Source organism: Anomaloglossus baeobatrachus, chromosome 9 (genome assembly GCF_048569485.1).
Source record: "Anomaloglossus baeobatrachus isolate aAnoBae1 chromosome 9, aAnoBae1.hap1, whole genome shotgun sequence".
NCBI lineage: Eukaryota > Metazoa > Chordata > Amphibia > Anura > Aromobatidae > Anomaloglossus > Anomaloglossus baeobatrachus.
Genome location: NC_134361.1, coordinates 37,126,067 through 37,144,590, shown reverse-complemented (window position 1 = coordinate 37,144,590; position 18,524 = coordinate 37,126,067). Strand labels below are relative to the sequence as shown.

Genomic DNA, 18,524 nt, shown 5'->3' with positions numbered 1-18,524 from the left:
CCTCCAACAGCCTTTTTCCTTGCAGTGATGACGCCATGTGCATCCACTTGACCACTGCAAGCAATCACTTACATGCTAGCATCACTGAGGCCAGTGACTGGCTGCAGCAGTCATATATATGTACAGCACCAATCCTGGCATTTTAAACTTATTTTCTTCCATTTTTACGTTTACTGATTGGGATATTTTAATATTTTATTAGGTAGGACAAATATGCACACGACACTACTAAATATGTAAATATATTATTATTAATTTTTATTATTATATGTTATTTTATTTTAAATAACTTTTTTGTACATGTTTACTATTTTGTTTCGGAGAATGAGGGTGCCTTAATCTTGTATATATTGGCTTTTATATCATATATTGTTGTTTTTTCTATATATATATATATTTTTTTTTTTTTATTTATTTTTTTTTTTCCTCATACTTATATTATATCATCTAATAGTGTGTCATGTGTAGTGTTTCTCTCCCCACGCACGTGGAAAATATACCATGTTTGCAAATAACATGGATCTAATGAATTTTGACAAATACACTGCAGCTACTTTCTACTAAATGAATTGCTGCTTATTACTATATTTATACACAAAGTAATTTAAAAGCAATATTTATTGGGTTGGTATACCTTCATTAAATTAAATACTATGATTATGTGGGTTTTTTTCTACTTATAATCAGTATAATAATTTGTTATGAAGAACTACTTTTTTGCTCATCTGTATTATGCCTACTAATTATGTACTGTAAAAAAACTTTTTGAACTCAATTCGAATGATGAACAACACTGATTGAATTCATTTATTACCTGCATGCATCTCTGTCCCTCATAGGAATGAATGTCTGTTTAATGTACTTTTGAATGTTTGACTTTTTTGATTCTTATATGAAATTTGATAATTAAAATATTTATTCATGAATTTCCTGTATCCATTGTTTTATTATAATAAGGGTATTGTTGTATATATAATATATATATATATATATATATATATATATATATATATATATATATATACTGTATATATGTGTACATATATATATATATATATAAAAATAAAATAATAAACAAAATCTCTCTATCTATCTATCTTTATATATATATATATATATATATATATATTATATATATATATATATATATATATATATATATATATATATATATATATATATATATATATATATATATATATATATATATGATTTTTGATTTTTTTTTTATCTTTTTTTTTTTTGTTACTTTATTAGTCCTTTAAAAGGGACTTGAACCTCCAAATACTACTCACATTCTCCAATGGATGTGTGTGACTCTGTTTTCGGAGGATGGCACCCTTAGATTCCTGAGCCAATAAGCACCTGTAAAGGGAGTCTGTCAGCAGTTTTTCAGATCTTACGAAACTTTTCTTTTTCAGAAACTTGCTGACTATATTAAGATTGCTTTTCATGATAATGGATTATCTACATCATCAAACCTTGTCTCTGGTATTAGTCGAAGTCTCCTGGTGGAACATTGCAATCGTCAAAACTGTGGACAGACTTCCCGGTATTCCCAAGAATTCAGGACCTTGGGGGAGTGTTACTGTCTTATCGCTAATGTCTTCAGTATAAGTTCCTAAACATCTGCCATAAGTTCCGAACGCTCCACAAAACCTGCCATATATCGGGGGCACCCACAAAAAATGCCATATATCAGGAACACAGTAGAAGACCTGTCGTATACTGGGAACACTCCGCAAGACCTACCGTATACTGGCAACACTCCGCAAGACCTGTCATATACCAAGAACACTCCACAAGACCTGCCATATATCGGGAACACTCCACAAGACCTGCCGTATACTGGCAACACTCCGCAAGACCTGTCATATACCAAGAACACTCCACAAGACCTGACATATATCGGGAACACTTCACAAGACCTGCCGTATACTGGCAACATTCCGCAAGACCTGTCATATACCGGAAACACTCCACAAGACTTGCTGTATACCGGGAACACCCCGCAAGACATGCCATATACCGGGAAGACCCCACAATACTTGCTGTATACCGGGAACATCGCACAAGACCTGCCATATACTGGGAACACTAGACAAGACCTGCCGTATACTGGGAACACCCCACAAGAGTTGCCGGATACCGGAACACCCCACAAGACCTGCCATATACCAGGAATATCCCACAAGACCTGCCGGGTACCGGAACACCCCACAAGACCTGCCATATACCAGGAATATCCCACAAGACCTGCCAGATACCGGAACACCCCACAAGACATGTTGTATACTGGGAACATCCTACAAGACCTGCTGTATACTGGGCTGGGAATACCTCACAAGACCTGCTGTATACTGGGCTGGGAACACCCCACAAGACCTGCCAGATACCAGAATACCCCACAAGACCTGCTGTATACTGGGAACATCCCACAAGACCTGCTGTATACTTGGCTGGGAATACCTCACAAGACCTGCTGTATACTGGGCTGGGAATACCCCACAAGACCTGAGGTTTACTGGGAACACCCCACAAGACCTGCTGTATACCGGGAACACCCCACAAGATCTGCCGTATACCGGACCAACCCACAAGACATGCTGTATTGCGAACACTCCAAAATATCTCCTGTATACCTGGAACACCCCACAAGACCTGCTGTAAACCTGGAACACTCCACAAGACCTGCCATATACTGGGAACACCCCACAATATCTGTCGTATACCTGGAAAACCCTGCAAGACCTGCCGCATTCCTTGAACACCCTGTAAGACCTTCTATATACTTAGAGCACACCATAAGAGCTGCTGTTTTGGAAAGGCTATGAACCAGTCATCTGCACAGCACAATGCAGCCCTTGTCAGCGACTCTGATCTTTTCGCTTAGCCATTTTCCTGCTTCCAACTTAGCAACGTTGAGAACTAACTTTTGCACTTGCTGCCTAATATTATCCAAGATGTGACAGATGACATTGTCACCTGCCGACTGGTGGCACTAAAAGACCCGCTGACCAGCAGTTGATTGGCGCTCGACTAATTGCCTGTTTACACCTTTGGCTGCCATTGTTCTCGAAAGTGCAGGTTCTTTTTACACAAGATGATGCTCTGCCAAGAACGATGATCTTTTAAGCAAACCAAATGATCATTTCACCCAACGAAAAAGCACTTTCCTTGATCATCGGGTGATCGGCAGCCTGTACGATTACTGTGAAACGACAGTTCCTAACATTGTGTCCAGGAACTGGTCCTATAGTCACATCACCTGTTTATTGTAATTTTAATGTTATAGCTGATCAATGTATAAATTAACTAGGCTATTGCCATAAAGACGTTTTGTGAGGCATTTGTCACCATTGTCCTCAGTATATAACCATTAATATAGAAATTGAGTGTGAGCATGTTTTTCAACATTGTAAGAAGGTGGCCTCAGAAAAATATAGGTTGTTTGAGGTTGTTCCTATATATCACTGGTTAACATCTACCATGTATGTATAGACCCCTGAGTGAATGGATAGCGTTGCTGTAACGCATCATCCATATTTATCACACAATGACTCAAATGTCTGACTGAGAACTAGTAATACTCTACACACGACGCGACATGTAACATGGTCCAATGACGACAGCATCTACGGAGCATTTCCTGATCATGTGCCAAAATAGGGGAAGGGGAAGAGAAAATGAGGAGAAAGGCCTAAAACTTATATTGAGGAAATACTAAAGAGCATGGGATTCAAGTCCAAGAATAATAGGGGAAATCCAAAAGGGAAAACAAGGAACAGAAAATGAAATTAAGAAGAAGGTGATGACAAGGAAGACGAGAGGACAGAGGAAGAGATAGAATTAAGGTAGAGTGAATATAGATAACGGGGTCGAATTGAGAAGAAATCAGTGTAGAGAATGATGGAACAGAAAGTAGGAAAGAGACAGAGACCGGTCTACAAAGGTGGGAAGGAAGGATCTACAAGAACTCAAAGAAGAAAAAGAAGAAGAAAAAGAAGACTTATAGAGAAAAAGGTACAAGAAAAGTTCTTGTAGATCCTTCCTCGTCATCACCTTCTTCCTAATTTCATTTTCTGTTCCTTGTTTTCCCTTTGGCTTTCCCCTATTATTCTTGGACTTGAATCTGTCTACGAAGGTGGGAAGGAAGGATCTACAAGAACTCAAAGAAGAAAAAGAAGACTTATAGAGAAAAAGGTACAATAAAAGAAAGATGAATGAGGCAATATACAAAATAAAGACATGAAAAAATAAAAAAAAATGAGTGTCAAGATACAGAAATAATGGAACAGATCAAAATGATGAGACGTGAAGAGAAATAAGTCATTGGATGGAAGTAATTGGATAAGGAGAAAGCCTTAGAGAATGAAAGACTAGATAATAGATGATGGACATACGCCAGAAGATGGCCTTGAGAGGAACATAAGGAATGGGTGAAGTAGAGAAGAAACAGACACAGAAAAGAATAAGATGGATGGGATAGGAAGGGGAACCTAGAAGAAAATGGGCTTCATAGCAAAGATTACTATGCTGCAGGATATGGTCACCTGGGATGGAACGACCTGGTCTTTTTTTTCCTACATGTTTTTCCCGGGCCTCCTGCCAACCCGATTAACAAATAATGTAGTTTTTCATTAAATCAGGAGTTCCCAACATGTGACTCGGGAGACAAATTTGTCTCGCGGGCCCATGATGTGTGGCTTGCAGCTGTCTGCCAGCTAGGTGCGTAAGCACCAGGTCTTGCAAAAAGCTAAGACTTGGTCTTCAGATGGAAATGTTTATGAGTAGCGCTGCACTGAAGAGCAGATCTGAATGGAGGTAGGCACCCCTGGATCTTGGTATACTGCTTTAGTGTGGTGATTTCTGTGAAATACCTTTGGCTGTCATTATACCAGTAATACGGGCTCTGGGTGTCACATCTGTGGGGGGCAGAAGCTAAATGTGGCTTGCGACCCTCTCTCAGAGCTGAATGTGGCTCGCGACCCTCTCTCAGAGCTGAATGTGGCTCGCGACCCTCTCTCAGAGCTGGATGTAGCTTGCGACCCTCTCTCAGAGCTGAATGTGGCTCACGACCCTCTCTCAGAGCTGAATGTGGCTCGTGACCCTCTCTCAGAGCTGGATGTAGCTCGCAACCCTCTCTCAGAGCTGGATGTGGCTCGCGACCCTCTCTCAGAGCTGAATGTGGCTCGCGACCCTCTCTCAGAGCTGAATGTGGCTCGCGACCCTCTCTCAGAGCTGAATGTGGCTCACGACCCTCTCTCAGAGCTGAATGTGGCTCGCGACCCTCTCTCAGAGCTGAATGTGGCTCGCGACCCTCTCTCAGAGCTGAATGTGGCTCGCGACCCTCTCTCAGAGCTGAATGTGGCTCGCGACCCTCTCTCAGAGCTGGATGTAGCTCACGACCCTCTCGCAGAGCTGGATGTAGCTCACGACCCTCTGTCAGTGCTGAATGTGGCACGCGACCCTCTCTCGGAGCTGGATGTGGCTCACGACCCTCTCGCAGAGCTGGATGTAACTCGTGACCCTCTCTCAGAGCTGGATGTAGCTCGCGACCCTCTCTCAGAGCTGGATGTAACTCGTGACCCTCTCTCAGAGCTGGATGTAGCTCGCGACCCTCTCTCAGAGCTGAATGTGGCTCGCGACCCTCTCTCAGAGCTGAATGTGGCTCACGACCCTCTCTCAGAGCTGAATGTGGCTCGTGACCCTCTCTCAGAGCTGGATGTGGCTCGCGACCCTCTCTCAGAGCTGGATGTAGCTCACGACCCTCTCGCAGAGCTGGATGTAACTCGTGACCCTCTCTCAGAGCTGAATGTGGCTCGCGACCCTCTCTCAGAGCTGAATGTGGCTCACGACCCTCTCTCAGAGCTGAATGTGGCTCGTGACCCTCTCTCAGAGCTGAATGTGGCTCGCGACCCTCTCTCGGAGCTGGATGTGGCTCACGACCCTCTCGCAGAGCTGGATGTAACTCGTGACCCTCTCTCAGAGCTGGATGTAGCTCGCGACCCTCTCTCAGAGCTGAATGTGGCTCGCGACCCTCTCGCAGAGCTGAATGTGGCTCGCGACCCTCTCTCAGAGCTGAATGTGGCTCGCGACCCTCTCACAGAGCTGAATGTGGCACGCGACCCTCTCTCAGAGCTGAATGTGGCTCGCGACCCTCTCTCGGAGCTGGATGTGGCTCACGACCCTCTCGCAGAGCTGGATGTAGCTCGCGACCCTCTCTCAGAGCTGAATGTGGCTCGCGACCCTCTCTCAGAGCTGAATGTGGCTCACGACCCTCTCTCAGAGCTGAATGTGGCTCGTGACCCTCTCTCAGAGCTGAATGTGGCTCGCGACCCTCTCTCGGAGCTGGATGTGGCTCACGACCCTCTCGCAGAGCTGGATGTAACTCGTGACCCTCTCTCAGAGCTGGATGTAGCTCGCGACCCTCTCTCAGAGCTGAATGTGGCTCGCGACCCTCTCGCAGAGCTGAATGTGGCTCGCGACCCTCTCTCAGAGCTGAATGTGGCTCGCGACCCTCTCTCAGAGCTGAATGTGGCTCGCGACCCTCTCTCAGAGCTGAATGTGGCTTGCGACCCTCTCTCAGAGCTGGATGTGGCTCACGACCCTCTCTCAGAGCTGGATGTGGCTTGCGACCCTCTCTCAGAGCTGAATGTGGCACGCGACCCTCTCTCAGAGCTGAATGTGGCTCACGACCCTCTCTCAGAGCTGGATGTGGCTCACGACCCTCTCGCAGAGCTGGATGTAGCTCGCGACCCTCTCACAGAGCTGGATGTAGCTCGCGACCCTCTGTCAGTGCTGAATGTAGCTCGCAACCCTCTCTCAGAGCTGAATGTGGCTCGCGACCCTCTCTCGGAGCTGGATGTGGCTCACGACCCTCTCGCAGAGCTGGATGTAGCTCGCGACCCTCTGTCAGTGCTGAATGTGGCTCGCGACCCTCTCTCAGTGCTGGATGTGGCTCTCAACATCAGAAATGTTGGGGACCATTGCTTTAAAAGAAGACTTGCACAGTTTTGATGTGCAATAAGTCAAACAAGGGTTGGGCCCCCTCTCTCCACAGGCCTCATTTGTTAGCAACTGTATAGACTTCTATGGTGATATGTTTTTATGGTAGAAGAACGAGCAAAGAGACAAAAAAAACAAAAAAATAATAGGTACGTGACTACATGAACGGTCTCTCAAGGAAATTATATTTTATGTAAGTGTTAAAAGATAGTGAATGTTGGAAATTTGAGAAGGGAGATATAAAACTGAAGACATGAACTGAAGAATCATGAGGAAATGAAGAAAAAGAGACTGTGTATTGACACTAAGGAGAGAATAACCACAAGGCTATGAATATGAGCACGGAGCAAGTAATCCCATAGAGGCATAGCATGTGGCCCCTGGGGTACACTTAGAACAGGTAAAAAAAACTGTCTGGCGGTTGTAGAGAATTTCTCAAGAAGAATAAGAAAGAAGTGGAAAGTAAAAAGAAAATAAATAAGACATGGAACCTGATCGTGAACGGTGGGAAGCTAACGATGACCGATGAAGATCGAAGTAGAAGTTATCGTAACAGAGATGTCAAACTATTACAGATATGAGAGCAGTAGAGGGAATAATGTAAAAGTGATCAAAGGAGAATTAAAAACCCAAAAAGGAAGAACTGGGTCACCGATCTTGGGAACATGTCAGTGGTATTCAAGTAACGATAAGAAACACAACTTAAAATACACATGGAAAGATCTATAGAAAGGGAAGCCGCGAGGGAATGAAATGAGAAAAAAAGACAACGAAGACATGGGAATAAGATGGAACAGAAGGAACACAATAGCAACAAGGTTAATGCTAATAATTGGGAGTGACAACAGATAAAGGGGAGAGAGTCACCCTGGAGAACATGGACAAGATATTGTTGACAGGAAGAGGAATGGTAATAGGGAGTAATGGAGTTACGGAGAAGGTAAACAGAGAGGTTGGAGACAGAGGAGATGATGGATATGACAGCAAATTAGAGCACAGTACACACTATCACAAAGAGAGAATGAGCGGGATGAGTGAGGGAGTGAAGAGGAGATGGCAGGAGATAAGGAAAGGTGCCTGGTCACAGATCTGGAGAAGGGAGGGTGGTGGAGGCAGCACTGAGAGGAAGGGGAGATGATGTGGAAGTAGTGACAGGACATACAGGAAGAGATGCAATGTGCTTACATCTGGCTCATTAACCCTTTCATAATAACACAGTATATACCCAACTATTAATATTGTAGGTGAATCGTCGAGGTTTAAAATAAAATGGAAAAAAGAGAATTTGTAGAAATGTACAGAATCAAAAACAATGGTGGCATATGACTAGGACATGATAATGTCCGATGGGTGGAGGCCACAGAACAGGTACAGGGTAAGCATCTTTCCACTTTGTTGCCCATTAAGTAAGCTTGAATTTCTCTCTCTTTGGGTCACCTGACGAGACAAAGTACAACTCCAAGGTCTTTATCGAACGGTGGTGATACCACATTATTGGGAGAGCCAATTTTGGGTTTATCTTTATCGAAATCTGGTCAAAAACCGATGACAGGTCCTAACAATAGGCCAACAATGTCCTTGATTAGGTGGAAGAATTGATTTGCCAGGGGTGTAACACAGAAGAAATCAGGATGCAAATAAGCGGTGGGACAAAGTTTCAGGTGAAGTGACAAGTTGATGGTTGACATAAATATATCCGTACTCTCGAATATAAGACAACTTTCTTAGTAGACCCATAAATGTTATTTTAGGTGGCAACAACGGACATAGTCTGCCTATAATATAAGATATTTGGTAAGGTGATGCTTACCTGTATACATGTCAATCCTCTTCACCTGTTCGGAGTAATATCCCTCCACAATAGGATTCTCCTTTTCAGTTTTTTCTTTAATTGCCTCTATGGTACTATTATAAAGAGAAATTATCTCGTCCGGGATAGATATCTGTTCGCTCTCTAATTTTGGAGGTTCGGTGAGCATTAATTTACTAAGAATTTGTCCTCTGATGGCTTCAATCCTCCTCTTTTTCACCTCTTCCATATCCACCGCCTTGCACGTTGACATCGACATGGCCACATGAAAAAGATCTAGCAACAGAAGCATCAAGTGGATTTTCATGTTCTTGGTTTCAAAAGGGGTTTCTTGTTGACTTCAAACTTTCAGGATTTCCGTAAGCTCTCCCAAGTCCTGCCAACTCTTCTCCAGCTGGACCAAACTATATGAAAGTTTTGTTTAAGTGCTCTCGAATCATTACCTAAAAACTCCTAACGTATCCATAAAGACAAGTCCAAGTTCAGGGACGAGATGATGTTCTCCAAACGACTGGTGGACCCCACAACATAACTCGAGAAACTAAATATAGTTTCAGAAGAAAGTCGTAACCGGTTTCACATCGAAAGGAGTTGTAAATTTTGGATGTTCTGTCAAGGTTTTAGGTTGACGATGAGTCAAGTTCTGAGACGTCTTCTTTGACTCGTGCCTCGTATGTAGCTAGCTCTTTACACAACTTGACGGCCTTGTCTCTCAGCTTGCTAGAACATGCTTCTCGCGTCCCCCCTCGTTCCTTCCTCCTGTGTTCAGTAACAGGCAGAGGTTTTTTTTTTATTGCTTTTTCTGTAACTTCAGGCTCCACCCAGGATATGATGGTACTTTTAAGTTTGACACAGAGAGTAGTTTAAGGAACTGCCGCTGAGTCCTGGGGGTGGTGGTGGTGAGGGTTAAAGCTGAAATCTGATAATGTTTTATTAGAAAATAGTCAAAGCATATGGTACTCATACTTGGCATATACTGTTTCACAAAATCACTGGGTTCTGAGAAAGAGAGGGCTGTTTGGCAGACAGAAAAGTATCTGACATGATGAGGAAGATGTGCAGGAGAACGGTGCGTGAAGTCTAACAGGCACAGAATATTCGACTGAAAAAAGGGAGGATTATCAGCTCACCTTAACCCTTGGAAGATCTATTGCTCGGATGCTGTAGTGCCAGACAGGGAATTGTACAAGATAAAGAGACCCAGCAAATTATCTTCTAAAAGTGTAAAATCTTTATTGTCCAAAAATTAAAATCATAGGAATGGTAGTGCAAAAAAACAGACGCGTTTCAGAAGTTGTTCCAACAATGACTAAAGGCCCCGTTACACGCAACGACATCGCTAATAAGATATCGTTGGGGTCACGGAATTCGTGATGCACATCAGGCCTCGTTAGCGACGTCGTTGCGTGTGACACGTACGAGCGACCGCTAACGATCCCAAAAATGGCACAAATCGTTGATTGTTGACACGTCGTTCCTTTCCCAAATATCGTTGCTCGTTTTGGACGCAGGTTGTTCGTCGTTTCTGAGGCAGCAGACATCGCTACGTATGACACCCCTGGAGCGACGAACAACAGTGTTCCTGCGTCCTCCGGCAACGAGGTGGGAGTGACGTTACTGCGGCTGCTCTCCGCCCCTCCACTTCTATTGGCGGGCCGCTGTGTAACATCGCAGTGACGCCGCACGAACCTCCCCCTTAAAGAAGAGTTTGTTCACCGGCCACAGCGACGTCGTTAGGAAGGTATGTTCGTGTGACGCGTGCTAGCAATATTGTTCGCCACGGGTAGCGATTTGCCCGTGACGCACAAACGACGGGGGCGGGTGCGATCGCTAGCGATGTCGCAGCATGTAAAGCGGCCTTTAGGAATAATGTCCGAAATGCGTTTGTTATTGATATCAATGGCTTACTGTTTTTTTGCACTACCATTCCTATGATTTTAATTTTTGGACAATAAAGATTTTGGACTTTTAGAAGATCGGTTGCTGGATCTCTTTATCTTTTACAGAATATTCGAGGGATATAAAGTTATAATCTGATCTAATATAAACCACTGAAGGAGTTTTTTTTAACCTCCATGCACGCAAAACCTATTTTCATATACTCTATTAGGGAACTCTGGGTTAAAGGGAATTTGTCAGCAGGTTTCTGCTATGTAATCTGAGAACACCATGGTGAGAGCCTGATTCCAAGGATGTGTCACTTACAAGTCTGTGTGTTCTTGTTTCAATACAATCAGTGTTTTATCAGCAGGAGATTATCACTACAGGACTAGGTGTCTCCTGCCTCCTAGTCAACTACTCAGTGTAACCCCGCCCCCACTGATCAGCTTTCTGCCTATGCACAGTATACAGAAAGCTGCTAATCAGTGTTGAGGGTGGGGTTATACACAGCTCAGCTATGATAGATCTTCAGTAAATAAATAGATCTTTATTTTTGTATAGCGCTATCATATTCTGCAGCGCTTTACATACATCAGGAACACTGTCCCCATTGGTGCTCACAATCTAGAGTCCCTATCTGTATGTCTTTGGAGTGTGGGAGGAAACCGGAAAACGCAGAGGAAACCCACGCAGACACAGGGAGAACATACAAACTCCTTACAGATGGTGTCCTTGGTGGGAATTGAACCCAGGACCCCAGCGCTGCAAGACTGCTGTGCTAACCACTGAGCCACCACAAGACTGCAGTGCTATCCACTGAGCCACCACAAGACTGCAGTGCTAACCACTGAGCCACTGTGCCAAAGAAAACAGTGATTGTATTAAACTGATAGAAGTGACATAACGCTGGAATGAGGGTCTCCGCCCCATCATGCTGCTCTCAAATTACATAGCAAAAACCTGCCTACAGATTCCGTTTAAAAGTATTTTTCAGGAATGTGATACTTATTAATTTTACTTGCTTCCAAGGCAATTTACAGACATCATCACTGCCCCCATTGGGGCTCACAAGCTAAATCCCTTATCAGTATTATCTTTGGAGTGCGGGAAGAAACCGGAGAACCCGGAGGAAACGGCACAAACAGGGTGAGAACATCCAAACTCCTTGCAGATGTTGTCCTTGAGATTTTGACTGTAATCAGTGTCAGATCTTTAAGGGTCAAACATCTGGCTCCCCAATTAAAGGGGCCTAATTAAAGGGGCTTGGTTAGCGCAAAGAGCACCTCTCGCTTTGGGGCACCAGTCTGGCATTATAAAGACTCAAGAATCGGAAAAGGGAAGGGGAAATCTAGCTTACCCATGTCCCTTGAACCAAACGTGGATATCCGGAATAAAAAAAAATTCCAGCCTCTAAAATTCAAAAGTTTATTTATAATATTATATATATATATATATATATATATATATATATATATATATATATATATATATATATATATATATATATATATATATATATATATATATAATGGATATTAAAATCATGATGAAAGCAACGCGTTTCAAACGTTTGAAAACTGACACACTGTAGCGTTTGAAACGCGATGCTTTAATCATGATTTTAATATCCATTTTTATTTTTTATAATAAACTTTTATTTGGAAATTTTTTATATATATATATATATATATATATATATATATATATATATATATATATATATATATATATATATATATGACTATATTTATATAGACTGCCCTCTGATTTGAATAAGCATTTTGTAATGTTTAAACAGTAGTCATAATTTTAATAGTTTTCTTATAAAACAATATTACACATGAAAATAAGAAATTTTGATTCTATGAGAGAAATCTGCTTCTTTCTCCCCCTGGACTGATCATTCATTCTCAAAAGCCTCAAGGTTCTCAAGTAAAGTTTGTCGTCAGTGAATATTACTGAGAAATGAGATGACAGTTGGTGCTCATAAAGTTCTATGGAGCACAACTGTCGTTTCAGAAGAAATTGCAGCACAATGTCTGTGGTGCGCTCTCGTTCCTCCCCATAGAATGTTAAAAGCACCAACTGTGACCTCCGTAATGGGAAAACCAAACCTTTCTTCATTAAATAGAGATGTTACTCATGAGTTGAAAGATCAGTCTAGGAGGAGCAAAAAGCAGATTTCTTTGATAAGAATGTAAGCCCGCAAGGGTAGGGTCCTCTTCCCTCTGTACTAGTCTGTCTATTGTAATTTGTATATGTATTCTGTAAGTAACCCCTTCTCATGTACAGTACCATGGAATCAATGGTGCTCAATAAATATTAATAATTATTATTAAAATATTCTTATTTTCATCTCATTTACCTTGTAACTGGGGCTGGTATATTGTCCCCAGTTACAGTGAAAATGCAGCCTCTTGGTTATGTAGCGGAGCTGTCTGGGTCTCTTAAGACCCATCAGCTCCTGGTCTCTCCCTACACACTACATGACCACTATGCATGGAGGAGGCTGCACCATCAGCGCTTCGTATTAATGCATATGTACCGCCCCGCGGCCTCGGCTGCGGCCGCCGAGACGCTCGGATCCGTGCGCACGTGCTGCGGTTGGTGGCTTGAGCCTCTCACAGACCCAGGGGTCATGTTGCTCTGAAAGGGGTAGTGGCGGTGCACGCAGGGGTTTTGGGTGGAATAGGTAAAGTTCGTGACGCCACCCAGGGGTTGTGGTGATTGTATGGTGGACACCACCGCTGCGGTGAAGGTGGGGGCTCCCAGGAGCGGTGTAGCGGCGCAGCTTGGCGTTAACCCAAGTTAACCCGGTAGTGAGGTTGCAGGGCGCAGGGTTGCGGTGCGGTGCCTGATGGCACTGTTGTACTCACGATAAAATCAGAGTCACTGGTAAACCAAGTTCGGTGAAGATCGGTGCCCGCAGCCGGCTGCGTGAGTCCCCAGTAAGGGTGGTGATGTCGCCTTTCTCCTGCACCTCTAATTGTGTATTTGACTCCTATGCTTCAGCAACGGTAGTCCGCTCCCCGACTTTTAGATGCCAGAGGAGCCCGTTGCCCGCAGGCGCCGGCCCGTTGGATCTCTGGCCTCTGGCGGTGGCTCTTATCTGGAATCGGTGGGCTTTTGCTGTCAATCGGAACTTTGGGTGGGAATGAACCCCTGAGGTCCAGACCGCAATCAGTAAATGTGACTACACCTAGTAGCTTCTAGGCTAGTTCGGGGTCTGAGTACCCTGCCTGGTGCTCCGGTAAACAAGTTAGCTCCCCGGTTCAGGTCCGTCGGGCCACGACCCGGTCACGGTCCCTACGGTTCCGCAGTTTTGTCCTCCCAGACTCCTGCAGGCGGCCACCACCGTCTGCCTGCCTGACTGATCGGGGGGGTCCTAGGCTCCAACCAAGGCCCCTCACAGAACTGCCTTCCTCACTCCTCTCTTCCTCTCCCTGAACTCGACTCCTTGTATTTCCTGCCTCAGGCCAGCAGACTCCTATGAGGGTGTGTCTATCCGCCTGGCCCCACCCACCTGGTGTGCCTGTCTGACTCTGAGGGAGGCAATCAGGTCTTTGTTGACTGATGGTACCTTACTGGGGTGGGAGTGTGTATGGTGTGTGTAGTGACCTGTGACCCTTGGGGGTCCAGGGCGTCACACGTACACAACACTAGTTTAGGGCTGTGTACACAGAGATAGAAAAGGCAGAGATGGTGATAAACCATCTCTGCGTTCTCTGTGCGGGAGGGCACTGCAGAGGAATTGAACAGTTGCTTCCAGGTTTCCCCACAGGTTACAGGTGATCGCTGAGGATCACAGCAGGTGGAAGCTTTGTGGGCTGCTAATTGTATAGGGATCTGATGTGGCAAGTAGCTTTGCCTCTACAGCATATGAGGAGCACAGATGACAAGGATCAAACGCTGACAGTGCACTTCAGCCATCCTGGTCAGCGCTTACAAGTTCTATTGGAAAGAGCTGTGCATGTTCTGCCACCACTGCAGTAGTGGCCAGTAACCTAGGCAATGGGTAGTTAACCATAAAGTAAAAAAGTATAGATAGCTCGAGAACGGGCCAAAATTTAATCTAATATATAAAGCTCAGTGTATGTATGTATGTATGTATGTATGTATGTATGTATGTATGTATGTATGTGTGTGTGTATGTCCGCTAAAGGAATCTGCACCGTCGCATTTCCAATCACGAAATTTTACACAGACACTCCATGTTTGGGCGGGAAAATTTAACCCCGCCCTTTCCAGTTACTCTACAAAAATCCTGCAGCTATTAAACTGAATGGAGCTGGGAGCTATAGGCTATAAATAGCAACTGTCAGTGGTTGCTTTAGGAACAAAATAAACTGTTAGTATAAGAAGCTTATGTGTGAGGTAAAAAGATGTCGGTGGTGAGACGGATAGAGAGAAACAGAGACACAGACAGAGACAGCCGGGCAAACAGACAGCCAGGCAAACAGATAGCCAAGCAAACAGACAGCCGTGGAGAGAGACAGCCGGGCAAACAGACAGCCGGGCAAACAGACAGCCGGGCAAACAGACAGCCGGGCAAACAGACAGCCGGGCAAACAGACAGCCGGGCAAAGAGACAGCCGGGCAAAGAGACAGCCGGGCAAAGAGACAGCGCGGCAAAGAGACAGCGCGGCAAAGAGACAGCCCGGCAAAGAGACAGCCCGGCAAAGAGACAGCCCGGCAAAGAGAGAGCCCGGCAAAGAGACAGCCCGGCAAAGAGACAGCCCGGCAAAGAGACAGCCGGGCAAAGAGACAGCCGGGCAAAGAGACAGCTGGGCAAAGAGACAGAGAGAGAGAGACAGACAGATATGGAGATTGAGACAGACTGATGTAAATACAGAAACAGACTGACAAGGAAAGAGACAGACAGCAACACACAGACAGAGACTGGGAGAGAGACAGTTACTATCCCGGGCAACCCCAGGTACTACAGCTAGTAATGAATAAACTGTTACATTTTTAAGCACTTTGCAATTCTACCCATTGAAGATCAGAATAAACCATTAAAGGGAACCAATCACCAGGATTTTCGCATATAACCTAAAGCCAGTGCTATACTGGCACTATCAGGCTGAGTCTATACATACCTGTAGTGGTCAGCTCGGATGTTTAGGTTTTGAAATCCAAGAAAGTGAAATTTGTAAAATGAGCAGCTTCTTGAGTGACAGCTGCACTGGAGCAGATAATATATTCATAGTTATCCCCCTGTTAGAATTAGCATAAGTATTATACCAATATTCACTTTGTCTAGCAGGACCTGTGCTGAGGTCATACCCATGTGACCTGGTATCCATCTTTGGTGGCTGAGGCCCCGCCCCTTCTGGTCACATGGGTATGACCTCACCACAGGTCCTGCTAGATAAAGTGAGTCATTTGTATAATACTTATGCTAATTCTAACAGAGGGAGGGGATAACTATGAATATATTATCTGCTCCAGTGCAACTGTCACTCAAGAAGCTGCTCATTTTATAAACTTTACTTTCTTGGATTTCAAAACCTAAACATCCGAACTGACCACTACAGGTCTGTATAGAATAAGCCTGATAGTGCCAGTATAGCACTAGCTTTAGGTTATATAGGAAAATCCTGGTGATTGGTTCCCTTTAAAAACAGGGGAAATGTAGAATTCTAGACTAACCCCACAAAGTTGGGGTTGCATGGCGCTCAGTCTATGTAGCAAGTCTTCATTCTGGCTAGTAAAGAGGGCCCTGTTCTATGATGTCCATATTAGAAGACCAGGCAACAGCGTACGCTTTAGAGAAGAGAACATATCAGATATGATGGTTTTACTTACCCTGAGTGCACAATTATTAGGCAATTTGTGTTTTTGATTATTAATTTTATTATTGAATTACTACAGTGCTGTTGGTCTGTCTCAGAGGTTAATAAACCTGAAGATTTAAGAAAGTTAAAGTGCTGTTTTATCTTTCTTAGGGCAATATCTCTGTGTGTAGCATCATTGGGCCACTATTACTGTGCAGAATTATTATGCAAGTAAATGAAAAATGTAAATTGCCCCATCTCGATTGTCTATTTTCATCTGTTACAGTGAAAATAAAAAAACAAAACTCAAAATGTACAAATAATACATTTAAGAAAAAAAATATCAGTAACCAATATATCTGTCCTTCTTTTCAAAAACAGTCATAAGCCTTCCATCCATGGAGTCTGCCAGTTTCTTAAAGGGAACCTGTCACCACTTTTTTGGCTATAAGCTGCGGCCACCACCACCGGGCTCTTATATACAGCATTCTATTATATATATATATATATATATATATATATATATATATATATATATATATATATATATATATATATATATATATATATATATACATATATACATATATACTGTATATATAAGCCCAGGCCGCTGTGAGAACATAAAAAACATTTTATAATACTTACCTAACGGTCGCACGGTTGGCCATATGGGAGTCTCTGTTCTTCGGTGCCGGTGTCGCCTCTTTCGGCCATCTTCGTCCCCTTTCTTCTCTAGCCGCGGTGCATGACGCGTTCAACGTCATCCACACTCGCCGGCATTCAGGTCCTGAGCAGGGCAGATCAAAGTATTGTAGTGCGCCTGCACGAGACCGGCGAGTGTGGATGACGTAGACGTGTCATGCACACAGGAGTCAGAAGGACGAAGATGGCCGAAAGAGGCGGCGCCGGCATCGGAGAATGGAGACGCTCATCTGGCCAACCGAGCGACCGTTGGGTACGTATTGTAAAGTGTTTTTTATGTTATACCCCCGGCCTGGGCCATTATATACAGCATGTTAGAATACTGTATATAAGAGCCCGGTGGTGGTGGCCGTAGCTTATAGGCCAAAAAAGTGGTGCCAGGTTCCCTTTAATCTGCTGACGATCATCTCTTTGGGCAGCACCAGCCTCCCAGACACTGATCAGAGAGGCGACTGTTTTCCTTCTCCGTAAATCACCTGTTTAGGAAGGACCCACACGTTCTCAGTAGGGTTTAGGTTTGGTGAGGAAGAAGCCAGGTCATTATTCTTTCATCTTTAAGGCCTTTACTGGCAGCCGAGCAGTGGCGACTTTGATGCTGCGATGGAGGATGGATGGAATTGTCCTGTATGAAAATCATGGTTTTCTTCAAGGATGCAGACTTTTTATTGTACCACTGCTTGAAGAACGAGTCTTCTAAAAAGTGGCAGTAGGTTTGGGAGTTGATTTTGAGTACATCTTCAACTCGAAAAGATCCAACTAGCTCATCTTTAATAATCCCAGCCCATAGCAGGACTCGCCTCCATCTTGCTGGCATCTGAAAGGAAGAGATCTTTGCCCATTACTGATCCAGCCACAGCCCATCCATCTGGTCCATCAAGAGTTCCTTTCATCTCATCAATCCATAAAACCTGTGAGCAATCTGTCTTCAGATATTTCTTGACCAAGACTTGACATTTCCACTTCTGTATCTTGCTCAGTGGTTGAATTTCAAACTCCTCCCCTTGGCCATATATCTGAGCACTTTTTACACCTTGTACTTCTGTGTCTTGCTCAGTGGTGGTCAGGTTCAGCCTCCTCACCTTTGCCGTGCCTCTAAGCACTGAACACCTTGTACTTCTGTGTCTTGCTCAGTGGTGGTCGGGTTTCAGCTTCCCTCACGTCGGCCATGTCTCTGAGCACTGAACACCTTGTACTTCTGTATCTTGCTCAGTGGTGGTCGGGTTTCAGCCTCCCTTACCTTTGCTGTGTCTCTGAGAACTGAACAGCTTGTACTTCTGTATATTACTCAGTGGTGGTCAGTTTCAGCCTCCTCACCTCGGCCGTGTCTCGGAGCACTGAACACC

The 18,524-nt window shown here is 44.1% G+C and overlaps 1 protein-coding gene across 1 annotated transcript in view; it reads right to left on the bottom strand.

Moving 5' to 3' along the window:
• TGFB1 (transforming growth factor beta 1) overlaps nucleotides 1–9,569 on the bottom strand; it is a 37,142-nt gene extending 27,573 nt beyond the window's left edge. Inside the window, exon 1 of the mRNA XM_075323549.1 lies at nucleotides 8,819–9,569. Coding sequence (XP_075179664.1) covers nucleotides 8,819–9,125 — 307 coding nt within the window. The 5' untranslated portion in view covers nucleotides 9,126–9,569. The remainder of the gene's footprint in view (nucleotides 1–8,818) is intronic.
• Nucleotides 9,570–18,524: the final 8,955 nt, after the last annotated feature.